Below are 22,987 nucleotides of genomic sequence, written 5' to 3'. Positions count from 1 at the left end.
TTGATATGTTGATATGCGCATTGAAATGGTAGTTGCTGATTCTTGTAGATTGTTTTTTTTTCTTCTGCTAGACGAGACCTGTATAAATCTGGGCATTTGTTATCAGCAGGCTAATTGACTTTTGATATAAAGTCAAGCCAGTCATCAGTCTCAACTGTACAAGCCTAATGTAAACACACACCACCCTCCCTTTTCCTATGCGAACCCCGGCTCAAGGAACGTAGAGAGGGCCACTTTCACACAAACCCTCCGTCCCATCCAGCAACTGTCAAGTGGGCCTCAAGTCAGTCTACCAACCAATCGAAATCAATTACCTAGAGAGGGGGTGGTGATGCTCGTTTAGTCTGGCCAATCAGCGACCGCGATTAACCTCGAGGGGGAGGGGGCTGCGCGCATGGCTGGCCGGCGCGCTCTGCGTTTCGCACGGCGCCCCGTCTGCTATGAGAGCAGCGCGAACAAATGAATGAGCGATTGGAAAACTTTGGGGCTGGCTAAGTCAACAGAGAGAAAAGTGATCCTCATGATGTTCCGTTGCAGGTGGGGCCAGAGGACGTGGCAGAGTCGCAGACTGAAGTGAGTCGTGAGGGAGAGAGTGACTGAACGGCTGTGGACTTCCTTCACCACCAACTTGCTTTGTGTGCGCCTTCAGTTGTCTATATACAGTGTACACATTTCTGACAACACACTGCAGGCCAACGTTGCGCCAGTTCAATCTCTTCAGTCTTGTGCTGACGGAGAGAGGAGAGCAGACGACACAACGCTGCAGTGGCAAGCCAACACAACGGATTTTTGCTTGTGGCTTTTCTTTTCGCCGACTTGAGGAAGGTGCGCTGTACGTGTTTGTTTCTGTTCCAAGTTTTCAGAACAGTATCAATAGTTTCTGTTCTGTATTTATGCATCGGTAGTGACATTGCGACCGTCATTTTTTGACAATTCTCAAGTGTGTAGTACTAACAACAATGACGTCGTTATGTGGTGATGACTATGATGATGATGTCTTAGAGACCTGAGACGTGAAAGAGGATTACTTTACCTACCTGTGTGTCCTGTGTACACTCACGTCATCGGCACCTCGTACGGAAATTTATCCAGACTATCTGCAAGCAGGGAGGAAGAGCGTCATGTGTCGTGAAACAAATGAGGATTACCGGCCACTTTTTGTGACCGGCTGGTTTCGTCCTCAGTGATTTAATTAGCCGAGTGAATACTTATCTCGCGTCGTCTTATTGTGTGTCGCGACAACAAGAATCTGTGTATTTTGATTGAAAACGACGCCGTGGGTGCTTCGGATTTACATGGAATTTCTTTGTACAACTACTGCAATTCATAAAATCACCAAAGTGGTAGAGATCACTGGATGCTTTTTTTGTGTGGCATTACCAAATATTATTATTATTTTTGTCTCCTCGTGTCTGTTAAATTTCACAGACTGAGGGAGCGACAGTGTATACATGTGCGTTAGATGGTTGTGCGGCTGCTGACGGATATATCTGTACGTGTTGGTGGCGATGCTGACCACAGTGATGTCGTGGACAAGGGCTGCTCGTCACCGTGTGGTGGTCATCGTGGTGATGGGGCTTACCTTGCTCTGCTCCTGTGGACATAGTACAGGTAGGTCATCCTCTTCTTCTTTTTTTATTCCTACTCTGCTTGTGCGTCTCAACTCTCATGTGTCGGTGTGTTCCTTTTCTCTTTTATTTGTATTTTTGTACTGTCCTGATATTTTGTGGCGTGTGTTTTTGTGTGTGTGCTTGTTGGCCGAAATCGTCCGTGCCGCTTTCACGATAAGTCAGGTTAATTGTGATGTGATGGTTGTCCTACGCTGACGTCCTGTGTATGTGTCAGTGTGTGTTAATGTCGAGTGTCTATCTGTATGTGTGTGTGTGTGTGTGTGTGTGTGTGTGTGTGTGTGTACTTTTTCAGTTCTGTTTGGATGGAAACATGGATCAGGTGGATCCGCTTTGGCGGGAAACCGTTTACTTCAGTGCCCAGGGTGAATCAGTAAAAAATCGCCAAGTGCGATTCACTGTGCGTCTACTTTTGATTTCTGTAGCATTGTTCTCTTCAAATAAGCGTGTCAGCTAAAACTTTATAAGTCCCGTCATTATTGCCAATCGGTTTAAAGCGGTTTTCTCCGTCGGCTGTTTTGCTAGGTAATCGGAGAGGAAACAAATCTCGTCCGCTCGACACTTCTGTAGCATGATTTGTTTTTTTTACCAATTGCCGGAGCGCTGAGGCAGAACAAGTTCCATGGCATATTGATCGCAGAGTGGCATTGTGCACGCGCTGCCCGTTGACTGGGCCAAAGTCAGCGCCGAGTGCACGGATTATAGGGAGATTAGGTGCCAGAGGAAATGTACGGGTCACTAATCCGCCCTTCGGTGGGCAATTGGAGGCGGCGGCCCGTGCGGCACAAGTTGTGGTGGTTAGCTAGTTCTTTGAATAAACTCTTTAGCCTTTCACAGCCTGCTGCACGTGACTCAAGCTACGATTCTTGACAAACTGTGGCTGTGTCTTTTTCGCCCGGCAGATTAGTGGAGCCAGGGAGTCTACGTTGCTCAGGATCGAGCACTTGCGCAGTATTGATGACCTAAGCATATATTTTTTATGCATGGAGATTAAATTGTTATGAACAAGACTAATAAGTAGTGTTTTTATTGTTACTAATCAGACATGTCTCATGTGTGTAACAACAACTACATCTTCTAGATTTTTAGCGTATTTTCATATCGTTATGTTTTTTCTACAGTTAGATCAAGGCTTTTCTGTTACTCTTTGTAAAGTTCACATGCGAAAAGCAAACAAACACGCAAATGTGAAACACAAACTTAAACATTGCCTAAGAATTTCCCACAAACGCTGTGAGGAAAATGTCACCGAGCGCGTACATACACATCACACACACTTGTCGTGGACACTTTGATGTCGCACTTCGCCGGGGGGACCTGCTGGGCCAAAACATACCTGACTTTGTAGACAGCTTTTGAAGGGGTTGTCCTCACCCAGCAAACCTGGGAGAGAAAAAGACCGGCACTTGTGGCCCCGGTCGCTGTCTCTTTTTGTTATGGGTAGCGGGTGGTGCTTGGTGGTGAAAAGGCACACGAGTTTCCTCATCTTTTTTGATGTGGGGGGAGGGGGGGGGGGGGGTTGCTGAGGGGAGATGGCGTTTCTGAATTTTAAGAAGTACGTATACGCAGAGATTATCAACTTGAAATTTATATACGAAGAGCAGAATTGTTTGCATTGTCAACTGTGTAGCATGCCGCAGTTTTTTGGGGGGTGGGTTACATTTCGTACGTGCATGAAGAGATAAATTAGTAAAATTCAGACAGCCTGTATCATTTGAAAAATGTGCCGGATTTAGATTATTTACTCTTTTGTTCGGAACGTGGCACAGTACAAAACGGGAAGAAAAAATAGGGAGCACTGACGTTGCAGAATGTGTGTTTTTTTTATCTTCAAGTGTTGGCATTCGTTATGCATGAATTAAACACAGAGTGAGCAAAAAGGAAATTGGTCTGACGCATAAAATAGCACAGAAATTCCAGCAAGTGTCGTGGGTATAGTTGTCAAAATGAAGGATTTCACTTGGACATGTATTCCCTTTTATGCCTTTTTAAAAGTCAGAGCTGCTTTTCACCGCGGGATACTTTGGTGCCAATCACAGTGGGAATATTGTTTGTTTGTTCGTTCATGGGCTGAAACTCGGCTTTTACGTGTATGACCGTTTTTACCCCGCCATTTAGGCAGCCATACGCCGCTTTCGGAGGAAGCATGCTGGGTATTTTCGTGTTTCTATAACCCACCGAACTCTGACATGGTTTACAGGATCTTTTTCGTGCTAATGGAATGAAGGGAAGCTTCTCCTATCCTCCATACATCTTCGCTGCAAACAAGAATAAATATATATACACCAAATAAAACATCAGAAATTGTGAAAGAAACAATTGAAAGTCAGCAGAGACTTTCTTCCGAGATTTGTTAAAATCTCTTAGCAGAGAAAGAGAGAAAAATAAGTACCCCTTCACAGACAGCCTATTGGGAGCATCAGACCCTCCTCAAGGGGGACCGAGATTTACAAAGCAAAGTCCCTTTGTGGGGGACGTATCACCAGGTAATCTAGTCCTCAACTCAACTCAACTCAACTCAAATTTATTAATCCATATGGAAATTATGTTGTAACAATACTCATTTCCAATCAAAAGAATAAGAATGCATACTAAACACAGTCTCACTATTAACGCAAACAGTCATCCGTCAAGTCAAGTCTGCCAACTCACAACTCACTCACACAACAACAGCAACAGCAATACAATTTAACAAAAACCATAATTCCAATAACAAAAAGACGTCCAAGAGACCACCTCCACATCCACGCGCACACAAGGTTTACAAAGCACCACATGTCGACTAGAACACCGCACATTTGGGCTACGGTAATACAGTTACTAAAAATACATACATTACAGATAACCCAGCAACAGAGTACAGTAATAATTATGACAGAGAAACATGATAGAGGCCTCTAACATGTGATTGGTTGAGGAGGACCATTGTTTTTGTACCTAGACCAGACACGTGTTTCGACACTATTGTGTCTCATCAGTGGTCAGGTGGTCAGTCAACCCATGGTATCCAACTAAGAAGCAAACCACTCTTTGAATGGTAGCTTCTGTTGGCATGGGAGACTACCCTCATCTGACAACCCCAAGGGGATATCTGTGAAGGGAAACACTTATATATATATAAAACATCAGAAATTGTGAAAGAAACAATTGAAAGTCAGCAGAGACTTTCTTCCGAGATTTGTTAAAATCTCTTAGCAGAGATAGAGAGAGAAATAAGTATCCCTTCACAGACAGATATTAAAATTGATCAAAAAATTGATATTAAAATTGATCAACACAGAAAATTTGTCAACACAGAAAGTGTTCGCTGCCATCTTTCTGAATACGTCACAGTATACACACAGTTTTCAATGACGTCACGATTTCACTCGATCGACCGGCCAAGAAATGAAACCGTTTGACCGCACTGACAGAAAGACTAAAACAGAGTCAGACAAACACGGACTGAAATGTTTTCGTATGTATTATATATATATATATATATATTATCTGTTACCGTTCTGCACCTGCGCTTATTTGTTTGTAGTGTCGCAGCACTCTTCACGTTTGTACAGACTATTACTTTCTCCATGCTCTCTGCATTTTCATACTTTTGTCTGCTTGTTTCTTTTTTTCTTTCTTTGTTTACATCCCACGTTTGTTTGCTTGTTTTGTACACCCCAAGTTATGACTAACCTAGTTATTGATTTATTTTTATTTTTTCAAGCCTGTGATTATATGGGACTTGCGATCTCGCTGCCTGTGATTTTTATGCGTGTCTTGTCGCATGTAACATGTCTTGTGGCAAAGTATATGGTTCATCTGGTTGCGGGTCATTTTAGGTACTTTCTCGGTGTTCATCTTCTTGTTGTTATTTTATGGTGCGCAGGCCCCTTGTAGATGCGTAGACATGTTTTGGAACTGAATACATAAACAAATTTTACGAATCTTTTTATTTGATATTTAGGTTATTTTCCATTTCTTGCGATCAACAAACATGTTTTAACAGCGAACGGGTGCTGGCTTGCAAAAAAGAAACAAACAGTGATTACATTTCATAATCCAATGTGTGATCATGTAGTCAATAGAGTTTCGACGAGAAAGAGATGATCAGTATAATAACTGGCATTAACTACCACTGACAGAACAAAACAAAAAGGGCTTCCAAACGCTAAAAAACCCAACAACCTTTGACTGGGGTAACCCGACCGACCCTTCATTTAGCTGACCGTAAAAAGTGTTTTCACCACGCTCAAAAAGAAAATAAGGGTCAGGGACAATTGGGTATTTGGCAATCCAAATTAAAGTGTGCATGCGCCAAATAATCAACAACCTACAAACAAACAATCAAAAATACCCATCGATCGACCCTAATTCTTTCTGATCATGTTTCCCTAATGAAACATTTAAATCATTTTCTTTCGCCCTTCATAAATGTCTGAGTCTGATGTCATTTTTGGGTCACCTCGATCGCTTGTTGTTCAATGTTAATACCTTTCGAGGTCCAAATGCACGGACATAAGAATACAAACAGATTTTTTTATGAAGTCACACCCCCCTCTCTCTCTCTCTCTCTCTCTCTCTCTCTCTCTCTCTCTCTCTCTCTCTCTCTCTCTCTCTCTCTCTCTCTCTCTCTCTCTCTCTCTCTCTCTCTCTCGTTTGAAAATGTGTGCAGTTGTGTGTGTGTGTGTGTGTGTGTGTGTGTGTGTGTGTGTGTGTGTGTGTGTGTGTTTTAACGAAATACATGTAAATAGAAAGAGAGCATTCATATGTATGATTAAAGGTATACAAAAAAACCGAGTCAAAAAAAAAGTTTCGCTGCACACAGCAATTTTGATGTGTTCTTTGGAGATAATCATTTCTTTGTAGCCAGTCATGACTCTGGAGATTGGCTTTTGCCTTTTACGCGTTCGCCTGCGCCGCCCTCATCTAAACTGTAAGAAAAGGTTGAAATTGATCGACCTTTTATAAAGGAGTCGGCCGGAGAAAGGGAAAATAATCAGCTAAGAGAGGTAAGGGGATATGGAAAAAGGGACAGCTGTGGGCGAGGTGGTAAGGGAGTGTGGGGTAGCATTTATTGATCGCACAAGCAATACTTTGTGTCTGAAAATGAGCAACGTGCTTTTTAGACCCCGCAGAGACCTGCCAGAGTCTATATATAATAGATAGTTGCTTTATTCCGAAAGACCCTAGTCGACTCTGTCGGCTCAGACGTTTAAAAAACGAGGGCATGGCGGGGGGGGGGGGGGGGGGGGGGGGAGGAGAGAGAGAGAAAAGAGATAAGAGAAAGGAAGTGTATGGAGTCGAGGACTTGGGAATTGTCGTCGTAAGAATGGAATCTAGTCGTTTATGTATGGGACAGAAATTTTGGTATGGCCCGATGTTTGACTGTCGTGAAGTAGAGAGCTACAAGAACTCATTTAACAGTTGATGACACGTGAGTTATGATGATATGTATACTGCAGTTGGGTATCCACTTAATTAACTTCCTAGTTTTATCACTGAGTCCTGTAAAAACAAACAATAAAATCCATTTTCATGATTGTGTCGGAAGGAAATTAACGTCTCATAATTTACGATATCAGTTTTAAAGTTCAGACACAATATAATTATATAAGAACGAGGGCGCCGCTAAAAAGCCGAAAATGTGCACTCAATCGCTTGAAGTTTCGAATCGAAATTACAAAAAAAGAATTACGTCAAAAGCAAGAACGCTGCAAAATTACGTCATAAAGCAAGGCCGGAAGATCACCCGTTACTCTGTGTGTCTTTGCCACTTACACACCAACGTGGTGTTTATATTATATATATATATATATATATCATTTGTATGTATCAGTTTTACTGTGCAGACACAAACAAGGAGATCCTTTTTGCTTCTTCTACAAAATCTGTAACGGTATTTTTGTGTGTGCCGTCTTTCTTCTGTTTGTTGTTGTTGTCATCTTCATTACAAATTGTCTTCTGAAGCAAGAATGCTTTTCAACATTTCATTAGGCCAAAAAAAATAATAGGTGTGGTTACAGTAACATAGCAAAAAAAAATAGGGTAGGAAGGTTGGCAATCACTTTTTTTTTTTAAACTTTTTTTTCTAATGTGTACAAATTAAACCTACTTGACAGGGAAATAAGTGTGCGACTCGGGCGCTTTTGCTTTCATTGCGTTTTCTGCACTCGTTTACTTGGTTTTTTTGGTATTTTTGTGACAAATGTAATAAAAAGTTATAGGGTCGGCCCCAAAAAATAGGGTAGGTCGGGTTACCGTAACCACACCTATTTTTTTTTTAGGCCTTACGAAGAATTATGACCTCAGCACTGAGACCTGCGTAATCCTCGTCTAATCATACAAAGTCTCAGCTGCGTGAGCCGAGAAGCTCCAAATTAGATGAAAATAAATGATTTAATAATGGTCAGTGCTCTAGCTACGAGGCAAATATGGATCGGGTATCATCTCCAGTTGGGAACAAAGCTCGTTTGGACGGAGAGAGAGAGAGAGAGAGAGAGGGAGGGAGAGGGTTGGGTTAGGTTGGGTCGGGAGGGAAAGGAATGTGTAAGGAACTTTTCGGAGCAGGAGAAAAGAGGGATGCGAATGGTTGGCTCTGGGTGTTGGCTCAGCCAGATGTGCGCTGTTTCAACGAAGAAGAAAAGAGAAATAGAGAGAGAATATTTTCCACCAATTCTCGAACAGTATTCTCAACAGCGAAGTTTTGAGAAGATGTGCTTTGGAGGTGAATGAGCTTTTCTTCTCGGATAAAAAGAGTAGTACTTAGCTGCACTGTTTCTTTTTTGAAATCTTGTGCTGCAACCGCTAGGCAGCATAGCTTCCCCTGACTGCAGGTACATGATGTGGCGTGTGTGCTTGCGTGTGTATGTGGGTTTTTTTCTGTGAGGGAGAGGGAGAGAGAGGCCTCGCGCTAGGTTTACTTCTTGCATGGTAAAAACAACAAACGCTTGAGCCGCGAGCCATGTACCTGTGATTAGAACCTGGCCTCAGATCCCAGCAGGCCGACGGAGGCAGCAACACGGGACCGCGTGGGGGGGACCAGCTTATTTTCTTTGGGTCCCTCCGCTCACAACGCTTGTTCTGATCATAATGTCTACCTGCTGCATACATTCCTGTGTTTATCAAACAATGGTCAGTCTTACCTGTGATGAGATATATCAAGGACCTCCTCAAGTCGTGATTAAAGGAATGAGGACGATAACACAACTCGCTTTGAACCTCCGTAAGAGTTTCTCAGTACACTAACAAGACTCTCTGATCTCTTTTCTGAACTTCCCAGGATGTGTCTGTCGGATTGTCTTTGCATTCGTCTGTGCCGCGGTATGCTGGGGCTTGATAAGAGTCATTGTATCACATCGTCCTGTCCAGTATAACTTGAGTATAATGCGTAACTGAAGAGACTGACGAATTTGTAGCTCCAGCTCCCATGTTACTGGTACAATGGTACTTTGTATAGTAGAACTTCCTAATTGCTACTCTGCCTGCTCTGCCATGTCTAATGTTTTGATGCACAGATCCGTGATGGTTTTTTTTAAATAGATAAGAAAAAAAGAGACAAATGATGGTAGACAATAAGAGCTGTAGGGGACTACGTGTGATGCCACTGGCTTTTTGCCGTCTCCGGAACCGAACAGAGAGAACCCAAGCTGGGCCGCGGCTCTAATCAGATTGGAAGGTGACGATCACTGATTGATTTTCTCCTAACCCGCTTCCAGTCTCACTGGAAACACGGTCTTTGAAGAGGCCAAAGTTTATGTAGTCGGGTCGCGTCTGAAGAGGTGCTCGCACGAACTGGATGGCAAAATCGATGTGGAAAAGGTCGAGGGTAGTACTTTACGTCTGTGGTGTGGTGGACTTTTCTTACTACCACCATGTGTTGTTCATCTAGCTTTTTGCTAAAGCAACGTTATTGGACTCAAATAAATGTCCTTGCCTGTATGTATTATATATATATTATACAAAATGAAAATTATTATTCGGAAGGTCTGTTAAAAAACCCACTTGTTTTTGTCTGGCCGCAGTGTGGCGTAAATGCTACGTTGTAAGCTGTTTCGTGGTTTTTTTCACTGCGAGGTGTCAGGGGTGTTGCTAGACATTTTCATGTTGGGACATTTGGCCGAAACTGTCAGAAAGCTTTAGGACATCTTGGAACATTTTCGGCTATTATTTTGGCTCATACAAAGTCACCGCAACATTGAAGCACAAGACTCAAGAGGGGAACACTAATACATACAATCATTGTCTTAGGAACACAGATTACAGGGGTGGAGCTAAGCCAGAGGGTCCAGGGTCCCGTTTGGGGATCTGGGGGACAAAGCCCCCCTGAAGCTGAAGAATTTTAGCTATTTTATAAACAATTTGTGGCTTATCCTTGATTTTAAACATGATCAACTGGTGTCAGCAGCCACTCATTATTTCTTTTAACGTTAGTATTAAATAAAGGCAATTTATCTTCACTGATATGTGCTCTCGACATCATATAGTATGGTTAGAAGGAAGACATGTCGCATACTGTGACAATTATACAATTAACTCTTCCCCCGGCTTTACAGTCAGAAAAAAAAAAATTCACAGACAGAATTTTTTTTTTTTGGGGGGGGGGGGGGTGGCCGGAACCCCTGTAACACCCCCCTAATCCGCCCCTGGATTATATGTTGCTTACTGCAACTGAAAGATTTAACAACATCAGACACCAGTTCTCTGAAACTTTTTCAAACCTTTAACTTTAATTTCTTGAAAGTAAAACTCTTCCAATCTTGTGCTAATCTTGACAAGCCTTAAGAAACATGACTGGTAAAACACCAATAAAAAAAACGTGTAGGGTGAGCCATTTTGCTTGGAAACCACGATTTGGAGGACGCTTTTCATTCTCTGGCTCAGCAGATTTCGATTCGCGGTGACTATCGTCTGCTATGTCGTCTGCTTCGATCGACTCGACAGCACTACTACCACTCACATTGACACTGTCCACATTCGCAGTGTTCCTGTCATTTTGTCCGGAATCACTTACCTTGGCGAAGGGTAGCAAACCTTGGCCAATTTAGTTTTTTTTCTTTTTTGGTTGCGACATGATGTTCAAATCCAAATCGAAAGCACTGACTGACTGATAAACTATCGCGAACCGGCGAACGCAAACGCTGAGAGTGTGGTTTCCCTTGTCCAAGGGAAACCACTCCGGCATCTATATTTTTTGGCAATGGCTTCCGTTCAAAACATTGATGTTTCGTTTTTATATTTAGTCAAGTTTTGACTAAATATTTTAACATCGAGGGGGAATCGAAACGAGGGTATGGTGTATGTGCGTGCGTGTGTGTGTGTGTGTGTGCGTGTGTGTGTGTGTGTGTGTAGAGCGATTCAGACTAAACTACTGGACCGATCTTTATGAAATTTGACATGAGAGTTCCTGGGTATGAAATCCCGGAACGTTTTTTTCATTTTTTTGATAAATGTCTTTGATGACGTCATATCCGGCTTTTCGTGAAAGTTGAGGCGGCACTGTCACGCCCTCATTTTTCAACCAAATTGGTTGAAATTTTGGTCAAGTACTCTTCGACGAAGCCCGGGGTTCGGTATTGCATTTCAGCTTGGTGGCTTAAAAATTAATTAATGACTTTGGTCATTAAAAATCTGAAAATTGTAAAAAAAAATAAAAATTTATAAAACGATCCAAATTTACGTTTATCTTATTCTCCATCATTTGCTGATTCCAAAAACATATAAATATGTTATATTCGGATTAAAAACAAGCTCTGAAAATTAAATATATAAAAATTATTATCAAATTTTTTTTTTGAAATCAATTTAAAAACACTTTCATCTTATTCCTTGTCGGTTCCTGATTCCAAAAATATATAGATATGATATGTTTGGATTAAAAACACGCTCAGAAAGTTAAAACGAAGAGAGGTACAGAAAAGCGTGCTATCCTTCTCAGCGCAACGAATACCCCGCTCTTCTTGTCAATTCCACGTGCACTGCCTTTGCCACGGGCGGTGGAGTGACGATGCTACGAGTATACGGTCTTGCTGCGTTGCGTTGCGTTCAGTTTCATTCTGTGAGTTCGACAGCTACTTGACTAAATATTGTATTTTCGCCTTACGCGACTTGTTGGTATTCGCGAAGCAAATAAACGTCAGTCAGTTGACTAAGTACATCGGCAGCAGTTTTAGCAATCAAAGCCTGACCAATACAAAAAAACTGGACAAACTTTGGCCGATTTAGGCGAATACTCTTCGGACATTTGGCCGATAGGGACATGAAAGTTTCGGCCAAAGTTTAAAAAAAATCGGCGATTGGCCGAAGGGCCGACCCAAACGACACCCCTGGGTGTATGCGACGTGTATGTTTTAAGATGTGGCGAAAGTGGACGATGTCATTATACACACATAGACATCAATAGATATCATATGCATGCTTTTTAAAAAATTTTATCGCAAGCTGTTTCCTGGTGCCTCTTACAGTATTTGCGTTTAGAAATGAGGCGTTTGATAGAGACAAGGAAGTGAATCACAATTAAGTGTGGAGTTGTGGACGGTTCAGGACACAGCAGGCTGGATGCAAATGGGCAGTAGACGTTGGGAGGTCTCGGTCTTTCCGTATTTCTTCCTCCTTGAGATGTATAGCGTACTGTCACAGTCACTGACAACTAAGTGAGTCGGAATGTGAAGTGGCTGTCCATCTCTGTGGCCAAGTTTGCAGTGGTTGTCCAGCCTTGCATAATAATGACCACGTGCCGGTGTACCAGTCCGCCAAGCAGCAAAGCCGACCCGATAGAGTGTGAATCCACTTCCAGCCAAACACACACAATCATCGTTGTTTGCTCGAAAGTCTATCCACGTCTTTTATCTGCTAATTCCAACACTGGGGCGACGCACGCCACCTCCGTAATTAGAGTGGTTTATAGGACCAAGACAGGGTATAGGCCTGTGGGGGGGTAGGTGAAGGGGACATTGCATAGCGCACCTGCGGAGTGTCACTAGGTGTCGTGCAATGCACAGCTCCTCACCTCCACCCCCTGGTTGCGGAGAGGATTAGCCATTACCTCCCTTGCCTGTCCTGTGAAGACCCTTTATCGGTATTGGTTTGTTAAGCTTTTCTGTTTTTGTTTTGAACTTAAACGCTATTGCATGGGTGGGTTGCAGGCAAATGAAAGAGTATTTTGGTGAGTTTTCGAGTTTTTGTACCGCGGTTTCCCAGTGTCGGTTGCTTACTGTTTTCGTACAAGTTTATATTTACCTCTTTCCGTGCACATGCATGATCATGTACACCGTCACAGATCTGTACTGGCGTTTTCATGGGATAAGAACGTCCTTTCACTTCGCCAAATATCAAAACTCCGGCAGCAGCCTGGCTTCTTCTGTACAGAATTGGAATTTTGTGCTGAAATAATTTTGCATAAAGACTTAAGTGTAAGTAACAAAATTAATTCAGGAAGGGGGGGCCTGTATACAAAAGCAGCTATGCTATATTGAGTATGTTTCCAGGTGAAAGGATACCTTTATCCCATGTACAACCCTTGGTGGATCTATGGTTGTTTACAAGACGGTCTACGGGGGAAGGAAGGCATCTCACTTTTGTATCATCTGGAGTTACACGATTGTTTTAGTCATTCCAACTAGTCCCACCCAACCCCCTTCTCTTTTTTTTAATGTGGTTTTCGTTGGTGGATGTTTATCAGCGTGCCCATCGTGGGCAGGCAGGCATGCAGCCGGTTGAATTGTCAGGAGCAGGCGAACTGTATTAGTTCTTGTCAGGCGCGGGAGATACAATCAATAGGTTTTTTTGGCACTGGGGTGATTGAAGTAGATCTTGACCTTGTCTGTAACTCCTCGCGAGCTCCCGGCGGAAGAGATTTTTTTATTGCATAAACACTCGCTTGTGTCAGAGAACGTGTTTCTTTTTATCGAAAGGAATGTTTCGGAACGTTTCGCAAGCTTAGCTTTGATGTGTTTTCTCGGATTGTGCCCCCCCCCCCCCCCCCTTTTATTTTATTTTATTTAATATATTATATATATTTTATTTTATTTTATATCAGAAGTTGTGAAAGAAACAATTGAAATATATATATATATTCGGTTGATACTCCTGATAAAAGATAAGACCTCGGAGGGACTTTTGTTAAATGCCGCTGCCTGTGACCAAAGCAGATAGCGCAAGAGAAAATTATCCCCTTTAATTGGCATTCTGAGACGGACTCAATTAATGTCGCACCCTGTACTGCTTCAAAATCTGATTTATCGTCCTTTTGATCGATTTTTTCGTGTGTGACTCAAAACAGAAGTATAGTCTTCGAAATCTTCAATAAGCTAAGGCGTTTGTGTTGACAGATTTACAGTTTCCTGTATTGATTTTTTGAGTGGCATTAGAATCCCTCTCTTGGCTTTGTGCAGCGTTGTGAGTCCGCCTTATTTAATCTTTTCTGCGAGGGCCGAATTGGGCTGGTGGGCAGATTACCACCCTGCGCTTTCAGAGGCATCATGCAGGGTGTGCGCCCATAATGTGATGAGGGTGCTGGGCGCGACACTGCTCAAATCGATAAGCCAGGCGTGCAGCCATTGTGGATGAGCCCAGATCATGGTTCAATCCGTCTGCATAGCACGTTTCAGGGAATCCATATGTGGTCTTGTTTTTCTAATCTGTGTTATTGTGGTGTTGGTGTTGTTGTTGTTGTTGTTGTTGTTTTTTGGTTTGATTTTTGTTTGTTGGATTGTATGATTGCCTTTACCGCGCTACGATTGGTTTAGCTTTAATTTTTAAGTTTGTTTTTATGTTTATTTATTTATTCAGTTATTTTTTTGGCTGTGTATTTTCGTGTGTCTGCATACATTTCCTGCAGAAATATTTTAAGTGAAAAACTTACGCAAAGGTCAGAGGGAATCTATGAAGGTATAGAGTTTCCACTGTTCAAACGTCAAGAGTGTTAGATTGACGACAGTGGCTGTCATAACGGGTCGGACGAAGGCATTGGGGTCGTCATCATCTGCAGCCTCAGGTTTGAGACCCTAATAGTATTAAGGGGCCAGAGATGACGGATTAAAAAAATATTATTCCTTCTTTTGAATCGACTCAATAGTTTTTTTACGCTGATATGACATCTGTCTTTAATAGTTTTAGTTACTACTTTTCATTTTAATCAGCTTCGGGGCCCCGGACGGTTTCACGTGCTCAGTCGTAGCGCGATGCAGCGGCTCTTGAAGCGATCGATATTGGCTGAATTTAATGCACTCGCCTCCCCCCGTGATTTCTGACTCTTTCATGGTCTTTTACTTTAGGCAGTATTGTTACACGGCTATAATTATAGTGAAATGTCCGTTACGGTTACCCATTATACTATTATAGGTCGGCCGTTATCATGCAGGTGGGTGGCAGTGGATTTAAGCAGACAGCTTTGGAGATTTTTTTGGAGATAGATGAAAGGCCCAGCCACCACGGTTCACAGTCGTATGCGTGCAGCTCAACGTGTGAATGACATTTTTTCCTTTGTCGGCATGTATTCGTACTGCGCAGCTTAGACTAATAAACGCCAAACTTTATCGATGCGTTTTCCTTTCCATGGTTGACTGCCGTTACTTTTGCGAATGAATAGGGCTGTCCTTTTTCAAGGTGTATTTTCTTCGGCTGTATTCCAACAGAGTATATTTTCTGTATGTTCCAGAATTATTTGAGAAATGTTGCTTGAGTTTGACAATGACTTTAGCAGTTGTTCAACCATTCCCTATAGCTGCATGACTGTGTCTGTCAAATGGAAAACAGTGTATTTTTCAACTTCTTCGTGTCTGGTTGTGTCAATAGTAGAGCGGTGGGTATAGGGTTCAGCTTGACTGTGCCTGTTGTGTTAACCGTGGAGCAGTTGTTGTGTTCAACTTCATTGTGTCCGAAGTCGTCAGTCGTTGACTCTCCGTGCTCTCTTCTCCTGAAGCTGGAATAGCTGCTCTTGTATCTTCTTCGTACAGGAAATATTCTGTAAGAGTGGAAGCGTTCCGCCCGGCGTTTGATCTCATTGTGGGTTGTTCTTTGGCTAAGTGTGTTCTTTGCCAGCGTCCGCCGAGGGTTGGAATCATCAAAGCGCATTGCTTTCTATCGTCCTAAGCCTATCGGGTGCCCACACTCAAGTGGCATTACTAGGGTCTCTGGAGTAAATGAACTGTGGCGTTACCTTACCTTTCCTTGTGCCTCCGACTGGTTTCACTACCACAAAGGACCGTTACACTAATATTTGGGTGCAATAAGAGTTTTGGCTTTGGGTCTGTTTGGAACCGCCTCTGAGACACGGTGAGTCGTGTGGCGTATTGACTCGATGCTGTTTCCGTGTTTTTAGTAGGGGACGCGTTTATAGTTTGATGTCACCGGAAGGACACATTTTATTTTCTCAACAAGCCATGTGTGTGTTCCAGGCACGGAAAAGATCATCATATCTTGGTTGTGGTCACTTTGACCTTTTTTCTTTAAAGAGCGGACGCACGTGTCTGTTATCAGGCAGTTTGCGTTTGTGATTGGTAAGTTATCGTGTCAGATGTACAGAAATTCGTCCCACTTGATCTTTTTTGTGAGTTTTTTTACGGTTGAGTTCTTCTGTTAATCAGACGCAGAGGTTTTAAAGTGGTTTTCCCTTTTGTTGGGTAGTTTGTGGTTCCTGTTCTCCATGCACCTTTTGTTTCATATCGATGTTCTTGAGAGGAAGAAATGTGTCTGGTTCCTCTATCCCCCCCACACTCTTCTTCTTCTTCTTCGTTCATGGGCTGAAACTCCCTCGGCTTTTTCGTGTTTGACTGTTTTTACACCGCCATTTAGGCAACCATACGCCGCTTTCGGGGTATTTCAGAGTTTCTATAACCCAACGAACTCTGACATGAATTACAGGATCTTTTCCGTGCGCACTTGGTCTTGTGCTTGCGTGTACACACGAAGGGGGATAAGGCACAAGCAGGTCTGTACATCAGATCGGAACAATCTCCACACTTAACCCACCAGGCGCGGCCGGGACCCGAACCCACGACCTTCCACTTGGTTTAAACAAAACTTTATTTAATTATTATTATGTCAAAAACAACACATAGTTTTTAAGATAACTAACTCAAGCATATAATGGTTATTTGAAGTAATCGTGGTATGTACATAACAAAGGTTAACCTTCCACTTGGGAGGCCGGCGTCTTATCCTCCGGTCCATTGCCCGTCCACACCAACCCCCCCCCCCCCCCCCCCAAGGTGACTGTTGGTTTGTGTTTCGTGTGGAGGAGGTGGACGGGAGTTTGTCTTGTGTGCACCACGTGCACCTTCGCCCCGCGCTTTGCACCGTGTGACCTTGGGTGTGTGTATCGTACGCTGCGCTCACCTTTTGTATGTTTCCCTTTCCCTATCTACGACGCCGTACCATCTACAAACTGTCCTGAAGGGCAGAAACAAAAAGAAGTAGAAACATTTTTGTGTGGACACATGGCCCCATGACATTTGCTGTGGCTAACGCGTCGCCGTCTTCGTGTTGACTTTGTCAATCAGCGCACTACTGGTGATTAGACACTGCTCCGCTCTTACGACGGGGCAACTAACTCCTCGCAGCTTCAAAGAGATTGGTCTTGTTGCGTGTCTTTGGATGCTGGTGCAAGGGGACAGCCCAGTCTGCTGCAGAGGCTTTGAGCGGCCTACGGCTTGCACGAGCAGCAACCAACCCCAAACTTTCTGCGCAGCTCGCGTGGCCCAGAGACAAAAATTGAAGAGAAGAGCTTGGCAAAAGAAACACGCTTGAAGAGGTTGCATAAGCCTTGCATCGCTCTCAGCGCAGCTCTTTCCAAACAGTTTGTGCACACATCGTTGTTTGATTTTAAACAGGGCTCCAGGCTGAGAGCTTTAACGGGCTGTGTATGTTGATATTTTGTGCTGAATGCCATTGTTTTGTTTAGACTGTCTTCTTTTTACTGTTGCCTTCCCGCCCCCTTCTCCTGTGTGTGTTCTGATTTGTTTTCTCTTGCTGCATTTCGTTGGTTTAAGAAGCCAACCTGCTGTTGCTGTCTTTAAGTTCAACAAAAGGCACACATTGAAACCTGCCCTTACGTGCACACTATACTCTGAGAGGAGGTTCTTGCTTATTTTGTTCCTGTGACAATTACACTCTGCTGGATTGATTTAGGAATAAGCAGTTTTTCTTCCTTACCGAAAATCAAAATCTTATATAAATCGGTGTTGACTGGCATTGGCATTGTGAAGGTTGCATTTCTTCTTGCCATACACGTATCTTTGAATTTGTGTTTGTTCCACCCGAGGCACGGCACACAAACTATTTTCACGCGAGTGTCAAATTTCCAAGCAAACTACCTTGATAAATGAAGGCTCATTAGCAGCCCTAACACACTTTCATCGACCTTTTCATGGGCGAACTCCACTGCCGCAGACTGGTGTTCCCACAGGTTCTACATCCCCCTACCAATGACGGGCCTGACGAGAATTGCAAAGTTACTAAAAACAGAGAGTACTAACGACACTCGTCGATAACCATTATTTCAGTACCAAAAGGGTGAGAATGCGGAGAAGAGAAACAACGACGCCTCGCTAGTACAGCTACAACATTGATGTTGTTTTCTCCCAGTCTTCACGTGGTGTGGGCACTGCCCGTCTCCTTTTTGTGCCCGGCTGGGCGCGGGCCCGCCCTTTGTTTTCTTGCCAAGCCGATCCAGGCTTGCTCCATGATGCGGCTCATTCATTATTGACCGAGTAATCAAGACCTGGTCGGCCAGGGAGACGTGGTCATTGAGGAAGAAGCAGTTCCGTTTACGCGGGTGTTAATTAGGCGTGTGTGATGAGAGGGTGGCTTGGCAGTGTCGGTTCCATTGCTGTAGTACTTTGTGTTGCAGTAGTCTGTAGCCTGATAGCAAGGCTTGCCGTCAGTGTGTGTGTATACACACAAAAACTTGCTTTTTCAGTATAAAAGAACCGAATAACCCAGAATAAACAAACAAATAAACAAACAAGCGGTCAATCCCTTGAAACAAAACGAAACGAAAGCAAAGTAACTTTTTACTTATTGTCAAAGAAAGGGGCACCCAGGGTTACGTCGTAAACGCAGATGTGAAAACAAAAAGCAGGCCATGTTGTCTTTTCGTCTGGGAACAGGCAAAAGGGAAAATAATAATAATAATAATAATAACTGGACATTTTTAAGTGCCTAACCTATGGCTCTAGGCCCTTTACAAAAGAACATATATATATATATACAGAATAGAACAATTAAAAGTACAACCTACATAAAACAAATTAATCATACAGACACAAATCACCACATGTACTGTTCACACAATAATCATATATGCAATACACACTATATATATACAAACATACTCAGCTAACACCCTCAACAATCATAACTACTTTATGGGAGAGGAGTATGTGCAGAAATGGAATGAAGAAGACATTAGGCCAGGTTGGTGTAATATTCTGTGAAAAAGAAAGAAGCATACAAACAAAATGGTAAAGAACAAAGCGAGGGAGTTGGGTTATCGCTAGTGTACGATGATTCACTTTTACTCTGTTCTCATCAGGCTGAAAAGAGAATACAGCGTTGAGTGAGGGGCCGGAAGGAAGTAGTGCACTGTGCACGAGGGCGATGCACGTGCACTCAGAGAGCAAATGGCTGCATCGTGCTGTTGCCCATTGTTGGTGTTCGGTGTTTACCACGAGTTGAGTCACATCATGCATCGCGCTGACGACAGTGAGGGTCTTCATACCTCACTGATCACAGATGGTGTCACTCGCTTTGCCAATGATATTGTGGCCTATTCTGTGGTTTCTTCAAGCGGCAAGCGCGAAGTAGCATGAGAAGAGGCGTTTGTGTCGTTTAGAGTCACCCTGAATTGATTATTGGGGTAAGCATAGTAGCTCCGATCACTCGACGACACATCGCGTCTGAGAGATGATGGCGCGGATTATGTTTTGCGAAAGTTGTCTGCTGCCTTTTAGATCGGAACGAAAACTTTTGTAACCGAAGAACAGACGGTTTCATGTGAAGTTGTCGTACGTGCAATCTCATTACTGGTACTGCAGCCTAACTTTTCCATGGTGACGCTTATGACAGGAAGTCTCTGTTTCCGCAGATGTTTCACGTTGATCCAAGCGAGGGACAAGACCGTGAAGCTGAAGACAATACTCTTTCCATGCGTGCTTGTTGTCAGGTGCACCGGCTGGAATAAATCATTTGCCTTTCTTAAACTGGATTATGGCATGATCTTTCTAAAGCTGAATCTTTTTGTGTGTGAAAGATATCAAGAGATTGACTCGTTGATGACCTGTTTATCACATATCTCTTTCGCTCGCAGCATTACCCGTGCTTGGTTTATTCGTCAATCATGGGGTCATTTCCAAACGTTATCATCGCCTCTTTGGGAAAGCAACAAGGAGAGGGACAAACCTGAAAAGGAGTAAACCTTATTATATCGGAGTAACTCGGCAGAAATGGCTGACACCATTCTGTTCTATTTTGGAGCTAATTTTCCTAGTGTCGAATGCGTGGGGTGCAGTGTAAGGGATCTGGGGAGGAAGCGGGTGAGACACAAGTGACAACACTATCGATTTTGTCCGACTCTCGTCTCCTTCTCCCTGTCTTCTTTGTCTGCCTTCTGGACGCTCGTGTCTTTTTTTCTCTTCCACTTCTGCTATTCCTACCGCAGTGCATGCAGTGTCTGCGGCACTTTTGGCAACGGGGATTAATGCTGAATATGTCATCACGCTTTTTGAAGACCAAATGAACGTAACATACTGCGTGCTGTTTGAGGGCAGCCACACAGCTGCTCCGATGATCGTCAATGACTCGGAGAGGGGAAATATCGCCCCCCCCCCCCTCCCCCCTCTCTCACCCCTCCGAATCACCCATGAGTATTAGATTTTACGTAATATTATGGTGTTGCAAAAAAGGAAAGGAACAAGAAAAAGGAGTTTCTGTTAAATGAAGTGGCAATCAGCAATGTTGTTATAGAATTAGGGGATTTTTACAAAGAAACGTTGATGACCAGAGTATCACAGTGATTCATAACGGTTAAGGAAGATATCTCTCTCTCTCTCTCTCTCTCTCTCTCTCTCGCTCTGTCTCTCTCTCTCTCTCTCTCTCTCTCTCTCTCTCTCTCTCTCTCTCTCTCTCTCTCTGTTTGTCTCTGGTAGAGAGGAACATAATGAATGGGACTGTAGTCCACACGTGCCAGGCGATAAGGACTGCTGACTTTTTATACTGGCGAGAAGACGAGGTAGGAGGGAACTGGTCCGTACCCCATGCCGTGGAGAGGAAATCAGGTGGAAGCAACGAGTGCCTTGAGGTGGAAAAACTGACTGAGCGACTCTCTCACCTCTGTCACCAGTCACCCAGGTAAACAGTGTGCAGGTGTGCACTGCCGGTGGCGCAAAGGGGAGAGGATTATCTTACTCAATGCATGCATGTCCTTTGGTCTGACAGGTATAAATGATCCCCTTCATAGCATGACTTTTTGGTGTTATTCGGCTATAATTATAATGTGCCCCTGTCTTCTCTGCGTGGGGATACCGGTGTCACGTGCCTGATGATCAATCTGACGAAGAAAAAACATCATTATTTAAAAACAAAACTCTCCCTTTCCCAAACCCTGCAACCTTCCCCTTATAAAGAGAGAGAGAGAGAGAGAGAGAGAGAGAGAGAGAGAGAGAGAGAGAGAGAGAGAGAGAGAGAAAAGAGCGCGCGCGCGCGTATGTGTGTGTGTGTGTGTGTGTGTGTGTGTAACATCATATGTTTAAACTTATAAGCAGTAGCGGGGTGCCAAATCAACCGACATCAAAAGTAGAGAATGAAGACAATCCCATCTCTGTCTTCAACAAACATGTGTGTTAAAATTTAAGGTATTTTTAACCGATGGAGTTTTTGTCGGCTTTCCCCGTAATTACGACAAGAATAGCTCTTGTGTGCAATGGCTTGAGGCATGGGTTCGCGGTGTCTTTGCATGGGAGCTATCGCCAAATAGCTTCTTTTTTTTTTAACCTACCGATTGCCATCTTTATTTTCTTGTCGCTCACTGACAATTATCGTCTGTATCATCAGCTTTTCGCGTGACATTATTCGCAGTATGTTTCGTTTTTAAGAGGTTTTCTACCCCTAACAACGCAGAAAAAGTCTTCTTTCGGAACTGTCGTTGTGTGTGTGTGTGTGTGTGTGTGTGTGTGTGTGTGTGTGTATGACCAGTACAGTTTCAGCAAGAGTTATTGCTCAAATCATGTTGGCCCCAAACGATACACGTTATATCCCAGTGTATCACTACCCCCTCCTCCAATTTCTGTGTTTGTCAGTCACACGACCAGCTAGGAGGAGGTCCCAGTGCCTGTGGTGGAGAGGGAGAGCCAAACCGCTGTCTGTTTGAGCAATCCGCTTGGCAAATTTGTCCCTTGGTCCGGAATGTTGCTCCCTTTCCTCCTGGCTTTTGTCCGTTCCCAGGAGGTCCGGAGTTCGAATCCAGCAGAGAACGAAAGGAATTAGGATACAGAGCGGATTTAGGAAGGGACGGGAGGGACGCAATACAGATATTCAATCTTGCTCGGATTCCTCGTGTTTACAGAAATATCCGTGTGTGTTTGTAAGTTATGGCTGCTTTTTTTTATTTAGGAGGTCTAACTGAATGATATGGATTATTTCTTTCATTTAACTTCTCAACAGACCACACATATTAAGAAACGACCGGTATAATTATTGCGTTTTGTTTAAACTCCTGTCGTTGAGCCTTTTTCTCAGATCAGATGTTTTAACACATTCAACAGTATAGAAGCAGTGAAATACTTCACATGCGATTCTGCTCCTACATGAATATTTGTGGGTGGTTTTTGTCTTTCTTTTGTTTCCTCATTTTTCCTTTATTTCGTACTTGTTTATTTTGTACATGACCACTTGAACATCTGACACCTTGCTACACTTTATAGAAGCTACATAAACTAAGGATGGCAATTATGGCCATCTAACCTCAGTCCGCCCAGCCTGCTACGGCCCATAAAGCCCCAAACTTTACGGCGTGAAAACTAGGAAAATCCTCCCGTAAAGCCGGTACATGTATAGCTATCTTGACCATCGCACTCTATTTAGAGACGCTTTGATCTTTACCGGCCTACTTGTGAGCGCATTAGCCAGGTAATGGTTTAATGGTTCCATCATGGTCCCACCTCCAGTGTTTGCTACTTGCTTCTCTGCTTTACGATACTGCAGCCAGGGGGGATGGGTACAGTTTTGACCGTGCCTTAAGAATGACTGCGTCAACAAGTAATGGCACGGTGTGTATTTAGTGCACCTTGCTGAAAACACTATCTGACTATTCAGCGTTATGTGCTGTACCTGAGTGGTGCTGGGAGTGGCAATGGGTTCAGTCAATCAGCGATTGACCCAAATGT

At 43.4% G+C, this 22,987-nt stretch overlaps 1 protein-coding gene across 7 annotated transcripts in view; it reads left to right on the top strand.

Moving 5' to 3' along the window:
• The window catches only part of LOC138955311 (netrin receptor UNC5C-like), a 508,460-nt gene that overhangs the window by 269,777 nt on the left and 215,696 nt on the right, over positions 1–22,987 (top strand). For 6 of the 7 annotated variants that reach the window (XM_070326944.1, XM_070326961.1, XM_070326954.1 and 3 more), the window contains exon 2: positions 538–1,611. In XM_070326944.1, coding sequence (XP_070183045.1) covers positions 1,509–1,611 — 103 coding nt within the window. In that variant the 5' untranslated portion in view covers positions 538–1,508. Of the gene's footprint in view, positions 1–502; positions 1,612–22,987 lie in introns of those variants that run through there. The other variant, XM_070326940.1, reaches the window with a different exon arrangement.

The sequence above is a fragment of the Littorina saxatilis genome, linkage group LG2, assembly GCF_037325665.1.
Source record: "Littorina saxatilis isolate snail1 linkage group LG2, US_GU_Lsax_2.0, whole genome shotgun sequence".
Classification (NCBI taxonomy): domain Eukaryota; kingdom Metazoa; phylum Mollusca; class Gastropoda; order Littorinimorpha; family Littorinidae; genus Littorina; species Littorina saxatilis.
The sequence above is the reverse complement of the archived record's forward strand: the minus strand, read 5'-3'. Positions and strand labels throughout refer to the sequence as shown.